We start from the raw sequence: 19,888 nt of genomic DNA, 5'->3' as shown, positions 1-19,888 counted from the left end.
ATAAACTAAAATAAACATAAATGTCTTTATAATAAAATAAATATAAATACATTTAAAAATAAATATTATTCTAAATAGATTAAAATAAAAATAAAATAAAAATTAATAAAATAAATATAAAATTTTTATTAAATATTATTCAGAATAAAAATAAATTAAATATTATTAAAAATAAAATAAATATACATTTATGTACAATAAAACTAACTTTTTACTTACTTTTGCAAGTCCCTTTTTAGGTTTTGGAATGGATAATATAATATATGTTATGTTTTACAATATGCAAAGTAGTTAACAAGAATATGCCGTTTTAGATAAAGCATTTTAAACGAATCCAGAGTGCTCTGACCCTAGCACACCCTTGGAGCGCGTTTGTGCGCGCGCCTGCGATCATGATGGCGGCGGCGGAGGAGAGCGGCAGCAGCGACTCGTGCAGCACCGCGGAGGAGGAGCGCGTGCGGCGGCTCTTCCAGACGTGTGACGGGGACGGAGACGGCTACATTAACCGGTCAGAAACTACACCAAACTCGCTCTGACGCGTTAACGTGCGGAATGACCACCGGAGACTCGCTGAGCCGAGCAGCGGGACGGGCGCGGTGGTGTGACGGGCGTTTTTAGTTTGTATCAACGATCGCAAAGCAACGATATTACGATTTAATTCGTGCAAAGGGCGCAAACAAACACAACAAGACGTGTGAAGTTAGTTTGGACGCTCCCGAGGCTGGAGCTCAGCGTCGGAAGTTACGAAAAGACTTTAATCCTCTCACCCTACACCTCTACACTTTTTCATTTTTCTAAACTTGCTGAAAGTGCTTAAATTCTGATAGTTTTTCTCGTCTAGACGGCGAGACGCTTTACATGCATTTCTGTAATTTGATGAATTAAAGTGATTCTGAAGAGGTGGTATTAGTGGCATCAGAACTGATTTAAAAAAGCACTTTGTCTTATTCTTTGCTAAAGAAGATGCTTCGATGTGATTAAATATAAAAGAGGTTTATATCGTTAAAAAAAAAATACATGCATCTGTTTCAAAAGTATTTGGAAACATAAAATAACTCTTAAAAATGTCTAAATGTCATTGCATTGGATGCAAAATGTAAAACAGAAAGATGCACAAACAAAAACACGTGAAATGTGTTCAGATATAGATACAAAAAAAACCAATTTTTAAAAATAAAAAATCATGAAACTTTCTCGGCCAAAACATGTCATGAAAATCATTCAAAAATTCAGGTCATAAAAATCATTCAGAAGCTTTGTGTTACATTTTATATTTTAGTTTTTTTTTTTATATTCACTTTTTATAGCAATTCTTTATGCATGATGTTTAACAAGCGTAAAGTAAACTGTGAATTATGAGAAATGTGAAGCCATATTGTCTGTCAGCTGTTTCATACATAATGCCTTAAAGGAGTCGTTCACCCCAAAAATATAGAAGTTTCTGAAAATGTCCTCACCTTCAGGTCATCCGAGATCAGGATGAGTTTGTTTCTTCATCAGATTTGCACAAAAGTAGATGTGAATGAGACGTCAGAATGAGAGTCCAAACATCTGATAAAAACAACAAAATAACAAACAGCTTAAAAAAACATCACAATAATCAACAAGTAAACCACAGCACTCCAGTCCAGCAGTTAACATCTGGAGAAGACAAAAGCTGAAACAAATCCAGCGAGAAATACAAGTCTATAATCCATAATAACACTTCCTCCAGTGAAAAAGTGTTCTGGTGTGAATCAGTAGAATTATTGTGATGTTTTTATCAGCGTTTAAACAGCTCTAAACAAATATGTGTCTGGATTTTGATGTGAGAGACGTTTTAGACATGAAAAAGTCTTAATTCTGGATTTATTATGGATTATGAAAACTCTATGTATTTTAGTTAAAAACGTCTTAATGCTGGATTTTGTTTCATCTTTTGTCTTCTCCAGATGTTCACTGATGGACTGGAGTGCTGTGGATTACTTGTGGATTATTGTGATGTTTTTATCAGCTGTTTGACTCTTATTCTGACGGCACCCATTCACTGCAGAGCATCCATTGGTCAGCAAGTGATTGAATTTAGTGTGTCATCTAGATTTGATATTTCACGACTGAAGGTGATTGTGAAACATTAGAGGATCTCATTGCCACTCTCTTTAAGAAAATATCCTGCTGATACAGACACCTTTTCATGCTTTTGTGTCAGTTTTGGATGACATGGATAAAATAGGATCTCATTGCCACTCTCTTGAATCTCAAGCTTCTGTGTCTCTCTCTGTGTCGGTCAGGAATGATCTGCTGATGGTCTGCCGGCAGCTGAACATGGAGGATTCGGTGGCAGAGATCATGGGGCAGCTCGGCTCCGACGAGCGAGGAAAGATCTCCTTCGAAGACTTCACACGCTGCCGCATGCAGCTGGTCAACGAGATCCGCAAGGAGGAAGGCCAGCTATCCCTGGTGTCCAGCGACTCGGAGAAGAGGACACTTCACGAACACGTGTCCTCCTGGCCCACCAGCAGCGAGAACAGTCTAGGTATGTTCTCTACCATGATTCTCCTGTCCAGATCTCAACTAAATCTAAAATGAGTTTTTCAGAGCAATTACCTTGAATGTTATGTCCTTTTAATAAATACATTTTTTTTGTGTGTGTAATAATATAGAAAAAAACATAATTTATCAAGCGCATTATGGACAATGACTTAATCACAACTAAATCATCATTAATTGAATAAAAAAACACATATTATTAGTATAATTTTAAGATTAAAAATCACACATTGTTATTAGCATTAATAGACAAAAATATAAAGTGCAAAAATAATATTTGTATTAAAAAATATTATTAACAATAATGGACAAAAATACAGTGCAACTATACATTTTTTGTATTAAAAATCACACATTTTTATTAGCATTAATAAGCCAGAATGTAGATTTTATTAGCATTAATAGACAAAAATATACACATTTTTATTAGCAATAATTGACAAAATAGTGTGCAACAGTGTTTTTATTTTGCATAAAAATCCTGCATTTTATTAGCATTAATAGACAAAAATATAGAGTGCAACAGTTTTATTTTTTTGTATTAAAAATCACATTTTTATTAGCAGTAATTAACAAAATAGAGTGCAACAGTGTCTTTTTGCATTAAAAATCATGCATTTCTATTAGCAGTAATAGACAAAAAATATAGTGCAACAGTATAATTTTGTTTTATTTTAAAAACATGCATTTTTATTAGCAATAATGGACAGTGAATGAAAATATAGAGTGCAACAGTTTTATTTTTTTCTATTAAAAATCACACATTTTTATTAGCATTAATAAGCGAAAATGTAGAGTGCAACAGTATAATTTTTGTGATAAAAATACAATTTTTATTAGCAATAATTGACAAAATAGTGTGCAACAGTGTTTTTTTTTTTTTTTTTTTAGTAGCATAAAAAAAACTAGACAAAAATCCTGCAACAGTTTTGATTTTTGGGTAGCAAAAAAAATTAAATTTTTAGAGCAAAAATATAGAGTGTGTTTTTTGCATTAAAAATCAGCATTTTTTTTAGCAGTAATAGACAAATTTGAAAACATTTTTTGTTTTATTTTTGCATTTTTTTAGCAATAATGGACAGTGACTGAAAATATAGAGTGCAACAGTTTTATTTTTTTCTATTAAAAATCACACATTTTTATTAGCGTTAACTGACAAATATAAACTAATTCCATATAAGTATATAAAAGACATACAAACACAGACCTACTATGATCTCAAATAATGTCAAATAATTTTTTATAATCCATATTAATCCAAAAATAACTTAAAAAAATCATAATAACAGCACAATACCAAGCAAGACTAATTACATTACCCATGATTCTGGCATAATAGAGTCAGTCTCACCACACTCTCAAAACACTGAAATATTTGTATAGATATTTTCACATTTTGCAATAAGCTTACAATATATTTTTCTATATGCATAAATAACAACTTTAAATTGAGAGTTTTATCTTCCTCTGTTGTTCTTTCGCAGTGGTTCATGGGATTGTAGTTCTATCCCTCATTAAGTTCTCAGTCTTTTTGTCTGGCATCCCATATTTCTGTTCTGTTTGTGTTGTTCACGCAGGCGCTCGTGAGAGCTGGGAGTTTGATTCTGGAGCTCGAGACTTACAGAGTCCAGACCTGCAGTCTCCAACACAAGTGCATCCTCCGCAGCAGAGCTCACTCTTACTCCGGAAACTTCTGGATCAGCCCAGTGTTCTGGAGCCTTCGGCTGGACTTCACAAGCTCTTGTCCCAGCATCCGTCCGGCCGCAGCGGGGCTCTGGGTGGAAGCTACCTGGAACTGGCCAACACTGTGAGTCTGACCGCTGTTTAACAGCTGGCTTTGTTTGGTTGGTTGAATTAGTTGATTTCATGTGGTTATTGCATTATAGTGATGAGCTGCTTGTGATGTGTTTGGGAATTTCAGTGCGATGTGAATATGATGGACCTGATCTAACCAGGCGTGATGCCAGATTTTTTGCATTTTTGTACATACTAATGCTTTTTCTACCTCAAAAAAAAAAAAAAAAGTAAAATAATAATAACAAACACAAAAAATATTACTTACTTAAATAATTATTTATTATAATTATTATTATTTAAAAAAATATTAAAATACAAAAAAAATAAACATACTAATCAAAAATAAAAAATAAAATATAAAAATAATTAAATATATATTTTAAGCTATAATAATAAATAAAATGGCTATATATTTTATTTAAATCGGCACAAATGTAAGGAAGTACAACAAATACTATGAAGAGGTATAGATAATTTACAAAACAAATAATATTTTTTCCTTCATGGCAATGAGGTATATTACGGTAGTATTTGTTGTACTGGATTTAATTTTTGCTGATTTAAATTAAAAAAAAAAAAATTATTACAGAATTAAAGAAATTTATAACCGCCTGCTCACTTACGTTTATTAATTTAATTTTTCTCTGTGCATTTTATTGGTCTTTACAATAGGTTAAAAATAGATTCAGACTTAATTTATTTGATTTGATTTTTGAGGCAAAAATGTATGGAAGCCTATTTCCACCAAATAAAAAAAAAAAATCATGCTTTGGCAAATTATAATTAGTCGAAATTATAGCATACAATTTGAAATTATGACATACTAATTTGAAATTTTTAGATAAAGCAAAGACTAATATTAACTTTATTAGTATAAAAATATATAATTATGACTTCACAATCGTAAGATTATCATAATTCATTATAAATCATAATTTCATCTCATAATTTAAATTTAGTAGGCCTATGTCATAATTTCTCATTTATGAATAAGTATGCCACAATTTTGACTTTTGATCTCATAATTATAAATTAGTCATATTTTAAATTTTTTATCTCATTTATGAATTTTCATCATTTCAACTTTTGGTCTCAATTATGAATTGTCAGAATTGCAACTATCGTGAGATTATCATAGTATTAAATTAAATTTATAAATTAAATTATAACTTCACAATCGTGAGATTATCAATTGTTATAAAAATATATAATTATGACTTCACAATTGTGAGATTATCATAATTCATTATAAATCATAATTTCATCTCATAATTTAAATTTAATATAACTATTAAATTACTATTCATTTATGAATAAATAAGCCACAAAATTTAATTTTTTTTTATCTCATTTATGAATTTTCATCATTTCAACTAATGAACTAAAATATAAATTTTAACAATTGGTAAAATAATCAAAAATCAATAATTAATAACATATAATTTTAACTTTTGGTCTCATAATTCTGAATTAGTATGTCATAACTGCACTTTTGATCTGTATTCTGGGTTAGTATGTCATCATGTCCTGGCCCTTGGTTCAGCTGGATGCGGTGTGTTAGTGAGTCTGTAGGTGGCGCTGTGAGGTTATCGCCCCGCAGTGGATCTGATCTCAGTGGTTTCATTCCTTTGTTTGCTCTTTTATTCACTGAAAGCAGTTTAATTTCCTGATGAGAGCTTTTAACTGATCTGAAGGCTTTGTCACGAGGGGAACAGGTGAAGTATATCATGTTGTTCTGACATGAATGAAGATGAATGAAGTGCTGTCAGCGGGCGTTTGTTGTAACATCTGCTCATCAGTGCTCTCTTGTTCAGCGTCTGCCTTTATTCTGATCCAAGAACAAAGTATGTTTTTGTCAATTGTGCACATTTAACCGCTATAATCTCATTACTGTACATAATTATCTTCATCAAAAAAATAATAGCTTATTACATAAAATGTATAAATATAAAATATATATGCATACACATCTTTTATATTTATACATTTATAGTTTATTAATAGTGTATAATATATATATATATATATATCTATATATATATACATATATATATTCTATATATATATATATAATATACTAAATTTATTTTATGGTATATACAGTACAATATATACCTAGTTAATATACTAACGACTTTTTTAAAAAAATATAAATAAAAAAATACAAAAAATAAAAAAATCTTTAAAAAAAATAAAAAATATTTGTGAATAAAATTTATTAATACTGAAAATAATATTAATAATAACTTACAGTACATAATATGTTTGTTTATAAAAATATAAAAAATATTATCATAATATATAAATATTATAAAAAAAAAATTAAAAAAAAAACAATAAAAATTTATTAATAATAATGATAACAATAAAAAAAAATTAAAAAAAATAAAATTAATAATATATATAATTTATATAAAAAAAATTTAATAATATTTATATTATATATAATATAAATGTATTTAGTAAAAATATTAAGAAACATAATTTTATCAAAAACATTAATAATAACATTTAATTATTAATAATAACAATTAAAAATAAATAATAAAGTTAAATAAAACGTGTGTTAATAATATTTTGTTAATAACATTGGTATTATTATTATTATTAATAATAATAATAATCATTAAAGTATATAAAATGTGTATTGTTTGTTTATATTGGTTTAATGTCTCCAAGGATTAATTTTTTCATGTTATTGTGAAGTAAAACATGAGCAGGACATGTTCTCGTCAGAATTCATGCGATTCATTGCTTTATCTGTAATACATATTCATTACAGCGATTGAACAAGATGCAATTTGCCGCCATGTATTCTCCAGATCTGGTTACGGCAGTAACGTTGTATCGAATCATTAGAGAGGACATTACCAGTGTGTGTTTTTACATGCTTTTATTACCACACATTTTTTTACATGCTTTGTCAGGTTTGATTTACTTCGTTCTCCATGAACAGATCCATACTGCAGCTGTTTTTATCTTGTTCGGTATTGTTGTACATTCGAAGCGGTGCTTGTGTTGTGTGCTGCTCCTTGGTTGTTTAGGTTCTTTGATTATTAGGAGACGAAACTCTCGCTTAACTCTGTTTAACATAAATACTGTCCGGTTGTGAGTTAGATTTGTGTAAGGAGGTGCATGTGTATGTTTTTGCTTAGTTGGATTCAGGCTGTAGTTTTACAGTTTTTCTCGGTCTTGTTCCTTAGGTGACAGCTCTTAGTTTTTATTGAGCTTTAAAGATGTTTTTGTGGGTTTTTTTACTATATAAGTGAGAAACAGAGAAAATAGAGAGAAAAAAATCTGATATGTTTTTGTTTTGTTTTTTTAAACAAAAAAGTTATTTGGGAACAAAGTTCCTTTTTTTTCTATATAGTTGTGTTTTGTGAAACAAAAAAGTTATTTGGGAACAAAGTTCCTTTTTTTTCTATATAGTTTCATGTTTTTTTCATGAGTTAAGTGCATTAATTAACTTGAATTAACAATAAAGTTTCATTTTTCTGTTTGTTAATAATTCTAAAATAATTGATTCATTTATTAATCTTAGTTAATGTTAATTTTAACATTTGTTGATACATGACTAACATAAAAAAATGTTGTATTTGTTAATATTATTTAATGGAGCTGAGCTTACACAAACTTACATTAACTAATAATTAGTTAACTCAAAAACTAATATAACCTATCAGTTACTATCTACTGATTATCATATGTATTTAATAATAAAACAATTTTGTTAAGTAGTTTAATAAACACTCTATCACACTATTACTGAATTTGTTTCTTATGATCTTAAAACCTTTTGATCTGAAGTTTTTTTTTTTTGTTGTTTTTTTTTTTTTAATGATTGAAATCAGTTTTGTAGACGAATATAATTGTGTGCCTCCATGTTTATTCATAGTGTTATTTGAAATGAGCTATATCACAGTTCTAATCTACCTGATTGTAATTGTTTATGTGTCAATCAACACTGCTGTAGTTGTTGACGGACTTTATTAACAGTAAGAGGGTTTAAAGCTTTTCTTTCTTGTTTTTCTCTTTCTGAGAACCTCTGATAGTCTGTATGATCTTGGATGTTGAAGACCTGCCGTCTCTCTGCTGGAGAAAGCGTCTTCAGCTCCTGCTGTATATTGGGTGGATGTTGAAGATCTGCCGTCTCTCTGCTGGTATTTAAACCTCTCTGTCTCTCTGTCACTTCATCCTCCACTTAGAGCCCAGATTTCATTACAGACATTATCTGCTGAGCGCTGCGTTCTGCCCCGAGCGCTAATGTCCCCACCTCACTAATGCATGTAGGCCATCCGTCAAAGCCACGTTTAGTGGAGCGACTTGTAAATCATCTTCAGTCTGTCCAGTCTGCAGAAGATCACGCTGAGTCCAGATTGAACTTCTTTGTTCCAGAACAGCAAAAAGGACACAACCAAAAATCAGCAGCGCAATTTACATATGATACATAACAGAACAACTCAAATACCCTCCCTGCCAATCACAACGCACTGAATAGCTGGCCAATCAGAGCAAAACAATAACCACTGTACAGTATGACGCACTGGATAGCTGGCCAATCAGAGCACACTGCGCTTTTCAGAACGTTGAGCTTTGTAAAAATCAACGCTTTTCCAAAAGGCGGGGAATAGAGGAGAAACAATAACCACTGTACAGTATGTGGAAAATAATGTGTTTTTTTTTGTTTTTTGTTTTTTACCTTAAACCGCATAAACACATTGCATTACACCAAATACACAAAATAATGTGATTTTTAGCAACGTCATATGACATTTACTAAGTAGTTTAGTGGCATTTTATTGGTTGTTTTAGTCTTATTTTGTGTTTTGTATATAAATATACAGTCAAATGCACAAAGATTGCACACAAAAACTGAGTTAAAAAAGACCTTTTGAAATTCATGTTATTTATTCCAAAAGTCAGAAATTCAAAAATCATTTTTATTTTTTTTTTTTCAAATAATTTTTTCTGGATTCTTTTTTTTTTCATTAAAATTTTTTCTGGATTCAGTTTTTTTTCTTCTTCTTCTTTTCAGGATTCTGTTTTTTTTCCCCGTTTTTAATTTTCCTGGATTCTGTTTTTTTCTTTTCTTTTTTTCTGGATTCTTTTTTTCCCATTTAAATTTATTAAAAGAATCAAACTTTAAATTAAATTACATAAAAAAAAATTATTAAAAGGAGGAAACTTTGAATTATTTTTTTTTTAAAAAATACATTTTTAGGGATCTATGAAATCCTTTTTATTTAACCCAAATTCTGCATTTTCCCAAAAATGTCAACATTTGCCAAAATCTGTGACATTCCACGCTACATAGAAAATTGAAGTTTTAGTTGTATTTTTTTTTTTTTTATCTTTGGGAAACGGTGAATGCGGTTGAGGGGTGACAAGCAGGGGTAAGGGAGCGAGGCAGTGCGGGGGGAGGGAACCCAAGGCTGCAGGGCCCAAACAAGGGGCAACATAGTGCCAAAAGCGGTGACATGTGTCAACACCGACAGAGAAACGGGAGGGGGGAGGTGGTAGGGGGGGGGGGGTGGACGGGACGCGGAGAGTCCATGCACGGGGACACATAAATCATAGGGCCCCGATACCAGAACAAAGTGGACTGTCGGACGAAAGGTAAGAGGTTCAACCAAAAAAATAAAATTGCTTAAAGGGTGCTCAGTTATGGCGAACCTGTTTTAGCCAGAAGCAACGGTTTAAAGTAAAGAATGTCTTTAGTAACTCAGAATTCTAGTTAAAGTTATTCAGCGAACCTGGAAATGCTGACTGATCCCAGCTTCCCAATGTGCTTAACACAACAAGATCCAGCAATCCCATCAGCTCCCCCTCATCTGTCACCGCTGATTCATGACTGTTACACACCACTGAGCTTCATCTCATTATCAGCTTCGTTAAGTGTGTGTGTGCTTGTCGTAAACACTTTCTCTCAACAAAACAAATTACCTAAAAAATTCAAACCATGCAGATAAAATTCATTCAAACAGAAAATTAGGACATAAATCAAAAAGGATATTTTTCGGGCACTTGTTTTTATTTGTTTCTGCTTGGTTGCATTGGTCGACTCATTTGGCTGTTTTTTAAACAGTTGTTGCATATCTAGAGAGCAGTTTTTTGTGCTCCAGGGTCATTGCTAAATGAGACTATAAGGCATGAAGACATTAAGAGAAAATACAATATTTAAATATTTTCATATATATATATAAAAAAAATGCTGAAATATGTTTATGTAAATATTTTCTACCAATATATTTTTGACCATATTATTGAAAATATATTTAAAAAAATATAAATGTATTTTTAAAAGCATTAAAACAAATTCACATATATTCAATCCAAGAAAATACATTTATATATGTCACTTTTGAACAAAAGCTTTATTTGTTCTGTTTAACCTGTCTGTTTTGAATAAATGTTATACAAAAGTAATATACTTTACAATGTTTCAAAAAATCATTTGATTAAATCATTATAAATCTTGATCTCTATTAGGTTATGTAAATATATTTTGTTATATTAATTTTTAAACTAAATATATTTTTTTTTATCATGTTTGCATTTAGACTAAATTATATATTTTCAGTAGGCTTCCTGAAATACATTTTAAAATATATTTTGGTATAGGAAGGTTTAAACTAAATATATTTTAAATTAAAAATATATATATATTTCTTAGCATATATTTAAAATATATTTTTGCCCCCCCCCCAAAAAAAAAAAAAAGAGCTGTATGGGCTCCTTGGAAACAATGTGTATTAAAAATCAATAAAAAAAACAACATTTTAAAGATTTAATTAAAAAAAAAAATTTAAAATATATAATGAAAAAGAAAAAAGATATCATTTAATGTAATAATCTTATTTCATTTTATACCAAAAAAATAAATATGTTATTGGTGACCAGAATGATGCTTTTCTAAATATTATTGGTATTATTTTTCTTTTCCGTAGCTGCTGGTGGCTCAGAAATGACACAGATTTGTGTTCTAGGTGAGGACAGAAAACTGTTGTGTCTGGTTGGGAAAAGGCATCAGGTCAGAAAGATCGCTCTGTTTGTGTAGCACGGCTCACTTTGAGATGCCTTCATAGTGTGTTAGTTTGTCTCGTTTGGCTCTGTAGCCTCATTATATATTGAGTTTGCCGCAGGTTTATGGTCTCTTTCACCTTTGTGTCCTTCAGACGCAGTTGTGCTGCTTCAAGCAGTTTTTCTTCAGCCGTTGTGAAGGCTGCTCGTTTTAAAGGCCAGACGTGTGTTTTATCCTTTAGAGGACGGATGAAAAGACGAACGCTCACCACGGGAATGGTCTGAAATGATGAATGTGAATGCTGTTTCCTCTCTTGCCCTTGGAAATAAACACACAAACACACACACACACACACACACACACACACACACACAAACACACACACACACAGTTACTGTGTATAATTATCTTACCAGAATGCCGGAGTCACGGCTCCTTCACTGCAAAAAATGAGTACTTCATAAGTCTTTAATTAGAATTTTTTGACTTAATTTCCAGGCAAAATATATATTAAAAAATTGTTAATTTTAATGTTTAATAATTTTTAATTTAATAATTAATCTATTAATTATATATATATATATATATATATATATATTATATACCTATATGTGTATGTGTGTGTGTGTGTGTGTAATTTTATTATTGTATTGATTTTGCTGTACTGCAAGATTTTTTACACTTTAACTATTACAGCAAATAATATTAGGCAAATTGTAGCCAACATATATATATATGTTGGTGTGTGTGTGTGTTTTGTCAATATAATTTGACAATTTTTAAATATTTTTGAAAATATATTTTAAAAATATAATTAGATAAATTTTTAAATATGTTAATATGTGTTGCCCTCCATATGTTTCAGGAAAATACATTGACGTGTCATATTTGAAAAAAAAAAAATCTTAATTTGTTGTCTATATAACGTTAACATATAACACATTTAAAAAAAAAAAAATTGTGTGTATGTGTATATATTAGTGATGCGTGGGTTACCCGCGGGTCGGATAAAGAAATTGTCACTTTATTTGCGGGGCGGGTTGGGTTGGGTCATAAAAAAACAAAAAAAAAACATGTTGGGTGATAGATGGTCATTTTTTCAAATTCAGATCAGATCGACCGATACACATATTATCGTGCATCGGTGGAGCAAGCGAGAAGACTCTTTGTTCTTGTCCATAGCATAAAAACTATTTGGTGTTTTAAACCGATTGCAGGTGCGTGAGAGAGAGAGACCTATGGAATCACTCAATAATATAAAATTATATACGGTTCAGCTAACCTACTGGTAATCAAATGTAAAAATACTGTATTGTAAAACTTAGCTAGTTGATATATAGTCGGACGCAGCTGTCATATTTCGCGCGTTTTTTTTCTCTGTTGACATTTTTTTTGTGTATTGAAGCATCGGAGCGCGGAAGTGTGTTCTTTGTCATCCATTCTGCAAATCTTGTGTGATGGAAAAATCAATAGTAGATTTCAATTTAAAGTCCATCAGTTTAACACTAATATTGGACATAAACGAACACATTAAATATAATGTTTAAATATGTATGATATCTCTTTTAATAAGGTGGGACTTTTATTTTGACATGTTTTCTAGTCTACGGAGCTATATGGGTAGCGAAAGCACGCAGTTCTTCATATTTAAAGTTTGTAAGTTTATTAAGCACCCCCTGAAAAGGCATGAGATTTGTATATGTTTGTTGAGTGTTAGTTGTAATAAGTGTTTTGTGTAATTCGCTGTATGTTGATGATAATGCAACTGAGAAGAGAGTTTAATGTGCACTTCTCCTGATGTGTTTTGTTTAGCTCTTATGGTGATTTTTTTATTTATTTATTTATTTATTTTTTGGAGTGAAAAAGGACGCAATAAACTTAATAAAACATCTGTAAAGTTTTGGTCATCATTCAGATGAGGTCTGCTACACTTATGAAAGTTACAAAAGTTATTTAGTCAGGAATCGTGTGCGATCTTTAGTCTTTTGTTATTTGATTAGCATTAAAGTGCAGACAGCAGCGCTAGGATTATGCAGCAGTCATTATAAATTAAAGTTAAGTTAAAAATTTTTAAATCTTTTTCTTATGCAGTGTTGCTTCTCAATTAATTTTTTAAGGGTTTTTACGATGTAAAACATTTTTCGAAGTTATGAATAAAGCTTATTAGAGTACATTTTCTACATCAGAGTTGTACGTTTAATTCTATGAACTACATGCCATTTCATTATAATTAATTGTGAAATTTTTGCAGTGTATGTTTTAACTGGAAAAAAAGACAAAATTACTCATTAAGAATATGATTTTTGTGCTGTTTGTCTTATTGTCTACACAGCAAATGTGTATCTCTGACATGAAACTGCATACCTGTTTACTGTTTGTACTCGAAACCTGAATCAGACAAATCATATTGAGTCTTGTGTGAGGCCTGTGTGTGTTTGCACCGGTGAATGCTGGGTAAAGACGCTGGAGTGTGTTCTGTATTGTGAGAGTTATTGTGTGTATCAGTGATACTGGACGCGTGTGTCTTGATGAGATCAGCGGTACGGAGGGGTTTGTGGGACGTTTAAAGGCTGAGAGGTTTTAATGGCGGTGGGGTAAGAACTGGAGAAGGAAGCGTTCAGGTCGTTGGAGCTGCACTGCTGTTATAGATATATACAGTATATTATGTGTTGCTACTGGAATCTGTTTCAGTCAGGGACATGCTCGTGTGGAGACTCGTTAATGAACAAATATCATGTGTCCATTACAGTCCAGTTTTATCTGAGATATTAATTACACAAGAATCTCATTCATCGTTCAGATGTAGTCATTTTTATATTACATTTAGTATATTTTACATTTTACATTTTAAATATGAAATATTTTCATATATATATATATATATATATATAATATCTATATAGAGAGAGAGAGAGAGAGAGAGAGAGATTAATTTTAACATATTTATAAATATTTTATTTCTTAATATAGTTTTTTAAAAATAATATCTTATCTTTCAACTTTAAATTCAGATATAATACCTTTTCTTTTAATATATTTTACTTTTTTAAATATATTTAAAATATTTATATTTTAAATTATATATATTTACATATAATACTTTAGATTTTATTTTTATTGTTATTACATATTTATAATGTTCTTTGTCTTTCAATTATAAATTCAGATATAATAATTTTTCTTTTAATATATTTTACTTTTTAAAATATATTTAAAATATTTATATTTCATATATTTCAATTTGGTGTATATATATCTATATATATAGGGGTATATATAGATATATATAATTGGGGGGGGGGGGGGGAGGGTATATAAGGGGGGGGGATATATCTACACACACCACACATATAATACTTTAGATTTTATTTTTAATTTTTATTGTTATTATATATTGGGGGATAGTATTATTTGATATATATAATAGTATATATATATATATATATATATATATAATATATAGTATATATATGTTCATTACATGATATATGGATTATATTTTATTTGTATTTTTATTATATATTATATATTTATAACTATTTTTTCTATTTTTTTGTTATTATCCCTATAAATTAATTTTAATACATTACATTTACTGTGTTCATTACATGATATATGGAACAAGATGCTTAAGAAATTAGCAATAAACAATTAAGAAAACAGTACAAACAGACTACAAGAATGAGTTAAATTAACAGCAGAGTAAATGTTTCACTCAAGTGATTTCTGAACTGATTTCTGGAAGGAATAAATAAAAGCGACTTCAAACAAACAAGTAATTAAGAAGAATAAACTAAAGATGAGGATTGAAGGCGTCAGTAACAGTGTAGTGATGATGAGAGTTGCTGACAGGGTTCAGTAAGTTCGTGAATTATTCATCAGAGAGAGTGTTTTTGTGTTTCTGAGCTTCAACTCTTCTTGTTTCTCGCAGGAAGTGCGCCTGCTTGTTTGCCAAAAACCAAAAATATCAGACCTTGAATGTGTGTGTGTTATATAGCTGTGAGATGATCTGCATGGATGTGAATAATGATCTGGAGTGTGTTTTGTGTTATAACTGGCAAACGGTGACTAAACTTTGTTTTTTTTGGAGAAATATCCACCTTATTGCTTCACTAGAGGGAGCTGTTGAAATCATTATATAACACTGTCATGTTTAACATCAGTATTCGACTCTTTTTACCCGTAAAAACTCATGTAAATCCAGCATGCTGTGAGATTGATGCAGGGTGTTTTTCATTGCTTCTGACAGAGTGTTTGATGAAGACACAGTGACACACACCTATGATTAAGTCCGTTACACGAGTCTGTGCCAGGAGAGCGATATAATCTGCTTAAGAGCCTCATCCAGAGAAACGGCAGAGAAAGTCCTGGATCTCGGCCAGCGTGAGGAAAACAATGAGCAAACACCAATAAACCATCAGAGGCTGGGCGTTAAAGGGACAGTGCGCCTAAAAATGATCAGTCTGTCATCGTTTGCTCACTTTCATGCCGTTTCAAAGCTGTATGACTGAGTTTCTTCTGTGCGAAACAAAGGCAGATATTTAGCAGAATGTTAACGCAGCTCTGTTTTGTACAGTGAAAGTGAATGGTGACCAAAGCATGTCAGGAACAAAAAAAGGACCAGAAGCATCACAACAGAAATACTTGTTGTATACAACTTGCTATATTGTGTAATATTTATTCATTTATAACTTTTGATACTTAAGTAATTAAAATTAAAAATTATTAACTTAAATTAAAAAAGCCTACCTAAAACTAAAAAATTTCTTCATAAAAACATTAATTTTTTTATTTAAAACTAGGTTTGTTTGATTTGTCTTTGGTCACTTTTGATTATTAATGTCTAATCTGGTGCGTGGCATCGTTTTGCAGATTGTTTAAAAGTGTGTAAGTGTAAATCTTTAAAAACAGCAAATAGTGAATAATGACATTTATGATACTTTTTAATGGTGCTTTTATGGCAGTTTTGGGAGTATAATGCTTATTTATTTATTTAAAATATATCAATGAAATATTTATTCATTTTAATTATTTAATATAAAATGCAACATATTATTCAATATGTTATTTACATAAATGTATGTTAATGTATGCATTGAATATTTAAATGTTTTATATTGCATATTTTTAAATACATTTTTTAAGTATTAAATATGTTTTTGATAATTTATAATTATTTTTAAATGAATTAGTATTTATCAACAATTATTAATTTAAATGTATGTAAATTATTATAAATTAATATTAAAATTATAAATTATATATATATATATATATGCAGTAAATATAAATTATTATTATTGTCTCAACAAATAAAATATAGCAACTTATAATGCAATACTGTATTTTAAATAATTTTATAATCATTTTAAATTATTATTATTGTCTCATCATTTAAATTAGTATTAAATAATTATAAATCATAGATTGTTAAAACACAGCATTCAATTCAATTTAACGAAAATGTATTTATTTCTAACTTTTCACAATAAATAAAAACTAAAATTAATTGAGTTAACTTATATAGTCTTTACTATAAACTTCTATAATTTATAGGCGTCAGAAAGAGGGAGGAAGTCCAGAGCATGAAGTGACTGAAGGAGTCTCCTCCCACACACACACACACACACACACACGTTAAATACTCCATCCTGCGGCACAAACCACACACTCACACACACACACACACAAACACACAAATACTCCAAAATACTCCACCCTGCGACCCAACTCAGAGGAGGTCCCTCTCTCTCTCTTGCCCGCCCGCCCTTCTCTCTCTCTCTCTCTCTCTCTCTCTCTCTGTGTGTGTGTGTGGATCAGAGCGCTGCGGAGCTGCTGCTGCCGGAGTCTCCGGCTGGTTCAGGGAATGTGTGGATTGAATGGTCTCTCGTGTGGATTAAATAAGAGAAGCCTGCCGGGTTGAGCTCGCGGAGTCGAGGATGAGCCGCCAGCAGCGTGTGTGGATTACAGAAGCAGGAGGAACCTGAGGAGAGACGTGTTTCTCGTGCCGTCTCGCGCTGGAATACCGTCTCCGGAAACGCCATTAGTTTAGGGACCATGAACTCTGGAGTGGCGGTGAACGCCGGCAGGGAAGCAGCGGCCGAGGGAAGAGAGGTAAGACGCAGCAGATGAAGCTCTGACTGAGGCGTGCCTCCAGACGACACACACTTGGGGAGAGACTTTGGCTCTTGTTCTCTTTCCATGTGTGTTCCTCTGCTGTCACTTTAGAGTTGCAGGAGCGTCGCAGTATTTCAGCTTCGTCATGTGATTCTCATCCTGGGTGTTTTCAGGGTCAGATCTCATGTGAACGCCCTGCTACACTGGAATCATGACAGATGTGCTTCTTTTCAAACTTCTTTAATGACAGAATCTAGAATGGAGAGATTAGAAAAAAATAAGCAGAAAAAAATTACATCTAGTAAATTTAATTTATTGTCAGTAAATTAAAAAAAAAACATTGAAAAGTGAGCATAAAGTGCGAAATGTGTTTATATAAAATGAAAAAGTACATAAAATACACCTTGAAATAGCATATATATATATATATGCAGTTTTTTACTGTTTTTCAGCATCTTGTGCCAGGAGCGCCACATTTTTAAGAATATCAGTATTGTAATTTTATTTATTTACTTGTTTGTTTGTTTGATTGTTTACAGGGTTCCATGTTTTTTAATTAACATTTTTAATTTTTCTATAGTTATGCTTAGTTCTTAGACTCATTTCTGAGTATAATTGTTATATATTTTTTTAAATCAAAAAAAACAACTATACTAAAAAAACAAACAAACATAAAAAATTAAAACTGAATTTATTTATAGGGTTCTGTGTTTTATTTATAGGGTTCTGTAAAATTTTTTATAATAAACACTTTTATATTCCATTTAATTTTTTTCTAGTTATGCTTAGTTATCAGACTCTTTTCTAAGTATAATTGTAATATTATTTTATGTAAAAAAAATTGTCTGCCGTCAAAAAGAACAACTACATTAAATACTTTAAATAATTTTAGATAACTTTAAATAACTTTATATAAATAATAAAAAAAAATTGTTTTCACTGCTTTTTCAGAACCTTGGGGCATGAGCACCACATTTTTAAGAATGAGAAAAAAATATATATATATATAGACACACATACATTTTTTTTATTATAAATATTTCAATTTTTATATTTATATTTTTTATTTATTTATTTACAGTTATATTTTACATTTTTAAATTCAGAATAATTTTTTCTTGTTTTGCTTGGTTCTCAAGTCGTTCATTGAGAGTAATATAATTTAGAGTATAATAATAAGTATAATTGTTTATATACAATCATTTATATATTAATATAATATAATTTTATCTTTATTGTCATTATTTTTAGGAAAATCTTTATGCTTACGCCATCATCCCAAACTACTGAAAAAATCATGACAATTCATTTGTCAGAAAGTGTGTGATCACTGTTTATATAAATAAGGTACATTTCATTTTATATTAATACGTTTTGCACTGAGTTCACGTTTCATTTGAAGTTTTATGTATTTATTATTTTTTCAATATTTCATTAAATGCGTCATAAATGCATAATGAAATAATTTTGTTTATTTTATGCCTTCATTAAACTAGTGCTTGTTGTGCATTTATCTCAAGATTTATTTGATTGCATAATGTTGCGGTCCAGAGATTTGGATATTTTCTTGAGTTCAAGCAGAAGAAAGAGACATTGTGCTCCACGTGCATGTAACGCCTCCTCGTTGTGTGTTTTATGAGCTGATGTTGTTGCCATTTTAGTGTCAGGGATGTAATCAGATCCCATCTTACTCGCTCGGAGCGTTTGATCTGACACCAAATCACACGAAAGGCACACTCAATAGGGAACACCTTTGATTCGGACCTGCTGGCGTAACATTTTAATTGGCCAAACACGTGTTTGTGTGAAATGTGCGGCTCTGAACAGCTGCTGCTTGTGTTTACAGATGTTATCCGCTTACATTGATCAGGGATTGTTCTTGAAGTGATGAAGGGGTTTTACCGCATGACGCGTTGTTGATTGCAGTGGAAATAATAGCGAATTATCCCTCAGTTTGTAGAAATGAGCTAGAAGTGTTTTTACAGTAATGGTCTCAAGGTCAAATCCTGTAAAGTCATACTGTTTTGTATTCTTGAGAAACAAAGTAAAACAGTACATATCAGTGTATTTATATTAGGCACTTGAGCGTTGTTAATGAATGAATTAATTTAATTTTTATCGATTAATTACTTTATTTATTGTAAGTGCATTTAATTATTGGTTGGTTTATCGCAACAGAAATAATTCTGAATTATTTCTCAGTTTGTAAAAATGAACTGCATTTTTTACAGATTTTTTACAGTAATGTTCTCAAGGTCAAAGACTTTATTTATTTTAAGTGCATTTATATATTTGTGTGTTGTTAATTTGTTTATATTCTTAAAAAAACAAATTAATACAGCAGATTTCAGTGGATTTATGTCAGGCATTTGAGTGCCGTTTATCTCTCTATTTGTTTGTTTTGACAATTTCAAGTTATTTTAA

General features: G+C 30.6%; 1 protein-coding gene across 1 annotated transcript in view; it reads left to right on the top strand.

Moving 5' to 3' along the window:
* Positions 1 to 351: 351 nt before the first annotated feature.
* mcc (MCC regulator of WNT signaling pathway) overlaps positions 352 to 19,888 on the top strand; it is a 100,370-nt gene continuing 80,833 nt past the window's right edge. Inside the window, 3 exon segments of the mRNA XM_042751867.1 lie at positions 352 to 508; positions 2,271 to 2,515; positions 4,107 to 4,336. Of these exon segments, the coding sequence (XP_042607801.1) occupies positions 393 to 508; positions 2,271 to 2,515; positions 4,107 to 4,336 (591 nt within the window). The 5' untranslated portion in view covers positions 352 to 392.

The sequence above is a fragment of the Cyprinus carpio genome, chromosome A5, assembly GCF_018340385.1.
Source record: "Cyprinus carpio isolate SPL01 chromosome A5, ASM1834038v1, whole genome shotgun sequence".
NCBI classification, from domain to species: domain Eukaryota; kingdom Metazoa; phylum Chordata; class Actinopteri; order Cypriniformes; family Cyprinidae; genus Cyprinus; species Cyprinus carpio.
The sequence above is the reverse complement of the archived record's forward strand: the minus strand, read 5'-3'. Positions and strand labels throughout refer to the sequence as shown.